The sequence below is a fragment of the Phyllopteryx taeniolatus genome, chromosome 10 (assembly GCF_024500385.1).
Source record: "Phyllopteryx taeniolatus isolate TA_2022b chromosome 10, UOR_Ptae_1.2, whole genome shotgun sequence".
NCBI classification, from domain to species: domain Eukaryota; kingdom Metazoa; phylum Chordata; class Actinopteri; order Syngnathiformes; family Syngnathidae; genus Phyllopteryx; species Phyllopteryx taeniolatus.
Window position 1 is genome coordinate 8,584,794 of NC_084511.1, and position 8,129 is coordinate 8,592,922.

At 41.4% G+C, this 8,129-nt stretch overlaps 1 protein-coding gene across 5 annotated transcripts in view; it reads right to left on the reverse strand.

Annotated features, from left to right (window-relative positions):
• macrod1 (mono-ADP ribosylhydrolase 1) overlaps positions 1-5,775 on the reverse strand; it is a 181,902-nt gene extending 176,127 nt beyond the window's left edge. For all 5 annotated transcript variants that reach the window (XR_009790446.1, XR_009790447.1, XM_061787462.1 and 2 more), the window contains exons 1-3: positions 5,312-5,775; positions 487-582; positions 276-389 (exon numbers count right to left, since the gene is read on the reverse strand). Coding sequence is in view for 3 of the 5 variants with exons in the window: in XM_061787462.1 (XP_061643446.1) it covers positions 276-389; positions 487-582; positions 5,312-5,690 (589 nt within the window). In the remaining 2 variants the exon portion in view is untranslated. The remainder of the gene's footprint in view (positions 1-275; positions 390-486; positions 583-5,311) is intronic.
• Between the last annotated feature and the right edge of the window lie 2,354 nt (positions 5,776-8,129).

An 8,129-nucleotide genomic window follows, 5' to 3' on the forward strand; every position in this document is an offset into this window, starting at 1 on the left:
CTTTGAACACAAAGCTGATATAGAATGGCAGCAAGTGGATACACAGGTTTATTGTACCTTGAATGTAGGAACATTTAATTGTTCTGCCTCTCACTCTATCTCACTGGCATAGAAAGATGTACAAAGATAAATTTGTAATTAATAACAATTTTCTGACAAATTAAGTGAAATTGGATAATTTCCTGCTCCACACCTGCGGATCTCTTACAGCACAGAATTATCTTGTCTCATACCAGATTCAAACAGCTAAAAGCAACACTCACAGTCTCACATACCTGCATTGACAATGGCATCTACCTCCAGTACTGTGATGTTGCCACTGTAGACTGAAATTTTCCCATCAAGCTTTTGATTTTTTGGGTAATGACTCACTTCAGGACAACCCGACACTGAAGAAGAAAGACCAAGTTGTATATAGCTTGTAAATTACAGCAAAATAGCGTAAGAAATGTAATGTAAGAGAAATTGTGATGTTGGGTTTCGAACCTCCAGCGTGAGTCCAAGCTGGGATGTCGCCTAGCCGTACAGAGTCAGTCCTGTAGTGTTTGCGCCTGACCTCCAGAGGCTGAGACAGCAGGAACTCTGAGAGATATAATGGAATAGATTAATAGATTTGGAGCTATTTAAATATAGGTTTAACTAAACACAAAATGTTCTAACAACCACTGTTAGAGCATTTTGTGTGTGCTTGCGTGGGTTTTCGCCAGGTACTTCGGCTTCCTTCCACATTTCAAAAACATGCATGTTAGGTTCACTGATATTTCAATATTTTATTTTATTTTCAATCATACAGCCCTTAAAGGACCTCTCTAATGCTGTAGACATTGGCACTTATTCCATAGTTCTGGAATTTAAAATGATGTCTGCAAAAAAATACCCCCCAAAATAGATTCAGTCGTAGGCTTGTTTTCTGATGACATATTTGATTTTCAGCCAGAATTTGGTCAAAAACGGTGCAGAAGGCAAGGATATTTCCTCATTAAACTACTAACTGTTCTGCAGTGTAATTGTCACATATATAATCGTGCTGCCTTGAGAGTAACCTTTTACAGGTAAACATTTTACAGGCTTTTTTTTTTTTTTTTCAAATGTTATGCATTGACAGCACACGCTTTGACGTTGACAAAATAAAGTAAAACTCAAGAAAATTGGTTATGACTTAATTGCGATGTACAACCACAATTCCAATGAAGTTGGGACATTTTGTTAAACAAATAAAAAGAGAATACAATGATTTGCAAATCATGTTCAACATATATTTATTTGAATACACTACAAAGACAAGATATTTAATGTTCAACCTGATCAACTTTATTGGTTTAGCAAATAATCATTAACTTGGAATTTTATGGCCACAACACGTTCCAAAAATGGTGGGATAGGGTCATCTTTACCACTGTGTTACATCACCTTTTCTTTTAACAACATTCAATAAACGTTTGGGAACTGAGGACACCAATTGTTGTAGCTTTGTAGGTGGAATTCTTTCCCATTCTTGCTTCAACAGTCCGGGACCTCCGTTGTCATCTTTTACGCTTCACAATGCGCCACACATTTTCAATGGGAGACAGGTCTGGACTGGTGAACCTCGCCCCATCTTTGCTTGTGAATGACAGCAATTCAGGGAAGCTCCTTTTATACCCAATCATGGCACCCACCTGTTCCCAATTTGCCTGTTCACCTGTGGGATGTTCCAAACAGGTGTTTGATGAGCATTCCTCTTTTTTGCCACCTGTCCCAGGTTTTTGGGAATGTGTTGCAGCCATAAAATTCTAAGTTAATTATTATTTGCTAAAAGCAATAAAGTTTATCAGTTTGAACATTCAATATCTTGTGTTTATAGTGTATTCAATTAAATATAGGTGGAACATGATTTGCAAATCATTGTATTCTGTTTTGATTTATGTTTAACACAACATCCAACTTCCTTGGAATTGGGGTTGTAAATGCATTGCCTTTGACGGACTATAAGTCGCTCCGGAGTATAAGACGAACCAGCCAAAAAATGCAGAATAAAGAAGGAAAACATATATAAGTCGCACTGAAGTATAAGTCGCATTTTGCGGGGGGAAATTTATTTGATCAAATCCAACACCAAGAACAAACATTTCATCTTGAAAGGCAATTTAAATTAAAAATAAAATAGAGAACAACATGCTGAATAGGTGTACGGTATGCTAACGTAACACATTCAGCTAACGTTACATGACGCCAAAACAACGAACTGAGAACGTGCCTGGTATGTTAACGTAACATATTAACAGTTATTCAGATAACTATAGCATAAAGAACATGCTAACAAGTTTACCAAACCACCAGTGTCACTCCAAATCACTAAATCCAATGAAATCTTCATCCTCGGTGTCACTAAACAACTCTGCCAACTCCGGCGGTAGACGATGCGCCGCTTCCTCTTCTACGTCGCTTTTTTTCAGGCCTACAGCGCCCTCTTGCGGTTGTCAGTGTGAAAATAACGTGAAATTATATAATAATGTGATAATAATTTCAAGTCGCACCCCCCTGACCAAACTATGAAAAACTATGAAAAAAGCTGAGTTTAGTCCGAAAATTACAGTATTAGTGGATATGTTGGCTGGTTTCCTCCCACATTCCAAAAACATGAATATTAGGTTAATTCAACACACTAATTTTCCCATAGGTCTGAATCTAACTGAATGTCTCTATGTGCCCAATGATTGACTGAGGAGCAGTCTAAGGCATAACTCTCCTCTTACCAACAACTGGTATTGGTTTCAGCTCACCTATGAGTCTGAACAGAATCATCGGTAGAATATAGATGAATAGATTTGTAATGTTTATGGGAAGGGTATTTTCTCTAGTGTTTTGTTTGTCAGTGTGACTGTCAATGTCACTAATTTGTCAAAATGACATACCCCCATGGGGACTGACCAATAGCATCGATTTGTGAAATAAATAACAAGTTGACCAAATCTGGACATAGGAAGTTTCGGCCCGACGCCAGCATGGGCTTCTCCCTTGATTTGCTTTATGTTGGGGTGGTTGCCCACTTCAGTTTGAAATGCACACATCCATACCCTTATTCAATCACGTTCAGCTGTGTACTTTGGCAGGATGTGAAGGATAGGGGATTATACACATGCAGCTGATGCTTGCATCGCTCGCTCCTCAGTTAATCCTGTGTCGTTTGCGTTGGAAAGAATGCAAGGGAAGAGGAAAGAGAATGAGACAGGGTGACAAATAGAATATTAATTTAATTAAAATGTATACTTGGGCTCTGTCTACTTTCCCATCAACTTTGTTACGTTGTAAGACTCACACATACGCATTTAAAGCATTATTGATTTAGTTACCTGTGGCATCTAATAGCAATTGTGATTGACATTTGATAATAGCGGCACGGTGGAGACTGGTTAGAGCGTCAGCCTCTCAGTTCTGAGGACCCGGGTCCAATCCCCGGCCCCGCCTGTGTGGAGTTTGCATGTTCTCCCCGTGCCTGCGTGGGTTTTCTCCGGGCACTCCGGTTTCCTCCCACATCCCAAAAACATGCATTAATTGGAGACTCTAAATTGCCCGTAGGCATGACTGAGTGCGCGAATGGTTGTTTGTTTCTATGTGCCCTGCGATTGGCTGGCAACCAGTTCAGGGTGTACCCCGCCTCCTGCCCGATGACAGCTGGGATAGGCTCCAGCATGCTCGCGACCCTAGTGAGGAGAAGCGGCTCAGAAAATGGATGGATGGATGGATGGGAACGACAACCTCCCCAACATGGCCGCCACATAGACACGTCGGTTATCTGAACTGCTACACTGCACTGGCGCATGTGGTGACTACTTTTTTCAGCATGATGATGCACTTTAACACAGGCATCTTGCTGTCGGGAGAGTTCTCAATAAGCACCTTCCAAACAGGTTGATGGGCCTTGACGACTGGGTGTTCTGCAAGTGGGCTGCAACATCACCTGACCTAACTGCTTGTGATGTCTTTCTTTATAGAGCAAGGTTTATGTACCCCACTTCCTGCAATCCTGGGTGACGTAATGGTATTTATATTTTCCTATGTACCTGTGGCTAGAAAGCAAAGTGAGGAGAGTTTCTGTCGCCAAAATGCATGGATGCAGTCAGAAGAGAATGGGGTCATCAGTCATTGCCAACAGTCACTCAAAATATCCACACTCTCTCCTTTGTTATTGCCCGTTTCCCCTCTTTGCGGCAATCAGTTTCTTCCTTGACCATCATGCCATATTTTAGTGGTTCAGTAAAAAATAATAAATTATACTCTGTGTGGGGGGGAAAAAAACAATACAAGGTTGCAGTTTTTCCGTTGCTGCGCGTCGATAGATGGGCGGGACTTAATTGCTTGGTGTGCAGTGGAGAGCCGACAACTGTAATTTTTTCACGGTGGTCCAGTTGCGTTTGGCAACTTCGCTCGGTGTGCGGCGGGACTCATGCGACCGTCCATATTGATGTCATTTAAACTAATTTTTGTTGTGGGCCACATTGTAGTTACAGTTTCCCGGTAGAGGACCTGTATCACTGCGAAACCATAGAATGTTTAATCACCTCATCATATTATTACATATACACAACAAATTGAAGGATTACTAGATTTGAAATCAGAAGTCAAGGATAATCGTTTGTTTAACTATTGGTGAAGTTACTGTACGAAAACACAATATCGCAACATTTTTACAATATCGCAACGTTATTACGTATTACATGTGACAATTTGAAATTTTGGTTCAGATTTTAGCAAGAACCATGGGAGTTGATGCACATGATCTTCTTTCGAGGTCCACATAAAATTATGTGACGGCTGGGCTCGACACTAACTTTTGCACTAGTAGCACCGGCACATGATTTTGTCTCATCAGTATTGCATCAGTATGTGACTTCACAAATGTGCTTCTGGAAGAATGGTAAAAAAAATCCCATGCATACACTCCTAAACCTTGTGGACAACCTTCCCTGAAGATGCTGTTATAGCTGTCAAGGGTGGACCGGCGTCATATTGTACCCTATGAATTAGGAATGGGATGTCACTTAAATTCATATCCGAGCCAAGGCAGGTGAGCAAATACTTTTGGAAGTATAGTTTATGTTGAAGTGACATGAGGAGCTTCATGTTTTGCTTTGTTTCCATTTTGTGGCATCCATAAACAATGATAAACCATTTGAGAGTGTCAATTGTGGATTTTCACTACTTGCGGCAGGTAACTAAATTCTTTCACAATCTGACTATGGAACAGATTATTTCATTTCCATTTTCATATTTCATGTACTTAAGACTTGTAAAACAATGACGTAATGAAAGGTGCACCAGTCAGCCTCACCCTTGATCTCTTTCCAGTCGCCCTCAGTGGCGTTCAGGTCAACTTTCATGGCTGCCATCGCCCCTGTGTGGAGAGACCCTGTCGGCGCGCCGGTGCCAATGACAGTGCCCGAGCTGCCTTGCTTCCGAGGCGGCACGGAATAATAATCCCCCGTGGTGGACCTCCAGTGGGTTGCTGTGGTGGTTGTAAAGTTCGCGGTGTTAATATGGCCGCGGACGGGGACGGGACGAGTCGCTGGCCTGCTTCCCACCTGGACACCTCCAGGAGTTAAAATAATATGCTTGAAACTGACAGCGGCGGCCACACGAAACACGGGCCCGCCGGCCAGCAGTAGCGGGGTTCTGATACGTGAAAGTAGGTTTGAAATTTGTATCGCCATGTCTCATTAAGTGGTGGGACGTTTTACGCAAGCTCCATAGAGGTTACGTTTGTGTCAAATACAAATGCAGACGTCTGGTATCGCTTTTCAACTTCTCATGCCTTTTTTTTTTTTTTTTTATTGTGTTTGTTTGGCCGTGCGGAATGTACCATTACATTCAAAGGGGGGAGAGAATTAGTTGCAGCGAAACATTTTGGAGAAATCGTTGCATCAGGGTTCCTACTTCATTGTTTAATAGCACCAATATGTGGCTGTTTTATGTGAACTGTGTTTATTTGTTAACATTTCGAAAAGTAAATCCTGATGAATAAAACTCCGAATCGAAGAGACCAACCATGATTAACTGGTGATCCCTTTAAGGACCTTGGGAAATATGACGACACTCGAGTTGCCAACAGTTACCAAAAAAAAAAAAAACAACGCGCTTGTTTTTGGCTCATGGGGGGGCAAACTTTACAGCTCATGGGCCATATTAGAAATTAGATTTTTTTAAAACATAAATAGACGAATATTCTGATAAATTATTCTGACCTTAAACATTTTACATTCTGCTCTCCTCCCACTTACCCGTACTTATATTTTAATACTTAAATGCCATATCACATATACAATTTGTACGGAAAGTATTCAGACCCTCTTAAATTTTCACTCTTTGTTATATTGCAGGCATTTGCTAAAATCATTTTGAAGTTAATTAATTTACTCATTAATGTACACACAGCACCTGATATTGACAGGAACAAAAATGGAATCGTTGAAATGTTTGCAGATTCATTAAAAAAGAAAAACTGAAATATCACACAGCCATAAGCATTCAGACCCTTTGCTGTGACACTCATACATTTAACTCGGGTGCTGTCCATTTCTTCTGATCATCCTTGATGGTTCTACACCTTCATTGGAGTCCAGCTGTGTTTGATTATACTGATGGGACTTGATTAGGAAAGCCACACACCTGTGTATATAAGACCTTACAGCTCACAGTACATGTCAGAGCAAATGAGAATCATGAGGTCAAAGGAAATGCCCGAAGAGCTCAAAGACAATATTGTGTCAAGGCACAGATCTGGCCATGGTTACAAAAACATTTCTGCTGCAATTAAGGTTCCTAAGAGCACAGTGGCCTCCATAACCCTTAAATGGAAGACATTTGGGACGACCAGAACCCTTCTAGAGCTGTCTGTCCAGCCAAACCGAGCAATCGGGGGAGAAGAGCCCTGGTGAGAGAGGTAAAGAAGAACCCAAAGATCACTGTGGCTGAGCTCCAGAGATGCAGTCGGGAGATAGGAGAAAGTTCTAAAAAGTCAACCATCAATGCAGCGCTCCACCAGTCGGGGCTTTATGGCAGAGTAGCCTGACGGAAGCCTCTCCTCAGCGCAAGACACATGAAAGTCCGCATGGAGTTTGCTAAAAAAAAAACACCTGAAGGACTCCAAGATTGTGAGAAATAAGATTATCTGGTCTCATGAGACCAAGATAGAACTTATTGGCCTTAATTCTAAGCGGTATGTGTGGCGAAAACGAGGCACTGCTCATAACCTGTCCAATACAGTCCCAACAGTGAAACACGGTGGTGGTAGCATCATGCTGTGCGGGTGTTTTTCAGCTGCATGGACAGGACGACTGGTTGCAATCGAAGGAAGGATGAATGCGGCCAAGTACAGGGATATCCTGGATGAAAACCTTCTCCAGAGTGCTCATGACCTCAGACTGGGCCAAGGATTCACCTTCCAACAAGACAATGACCCTAAGCACACAGGTAAAAAAACAAAGGAGTGACTTCAGAACAACTCTGTGGCTGTTCTTGAATGGCCCTGCCACAGCCCGGCCTTAAACCCAATTGAGCATCTCTGGAGATACCTGAAAATGGCTGTCCACCAACGTTCACTGTCCAACCTGACAGAACTAGAGAGGATCTGCAAGGAGGAATGGCAGAGGATCCCCAAATCCAGCTGTGAAAAACATGTTGCATCATTTCCAAAAAGACTCAGGGCTGTATTAGCTCAAAAGGGTGCTTCTACTCAATACTGAGCAAAGGCTCTGAATACTTATGCCTGTGTGATATTTCAGTTTTTCATTTTTAATAAATCTGAAAAAATTTCAACAAATCTGTTTTTTTCTGTCAATATGGGGTGCTGTGTGTACATTAAGGAGGAAAAAATGAACTTAAATGATTTTAGCAAATGGCTGCAATATAACAAAGAGTGAAAAATTTAAGGGGGTCTGAATACTTTCCGTACCCACTGTATGTAAGTGTGAATGTTTAATTTAATTGAAATAGTGTGTGACAGTGTATTTCGGCTAATGCAGTACACCACGTATTCAACACATCATCCACAGTCCACATTGCAAAGTATGTATCACCAGCCTGTCAATCAAAAGTAGCAGGCCTACCTCTTGTACATTTCCGCCAGACGGAAACTGACAAAACGAAAAGAG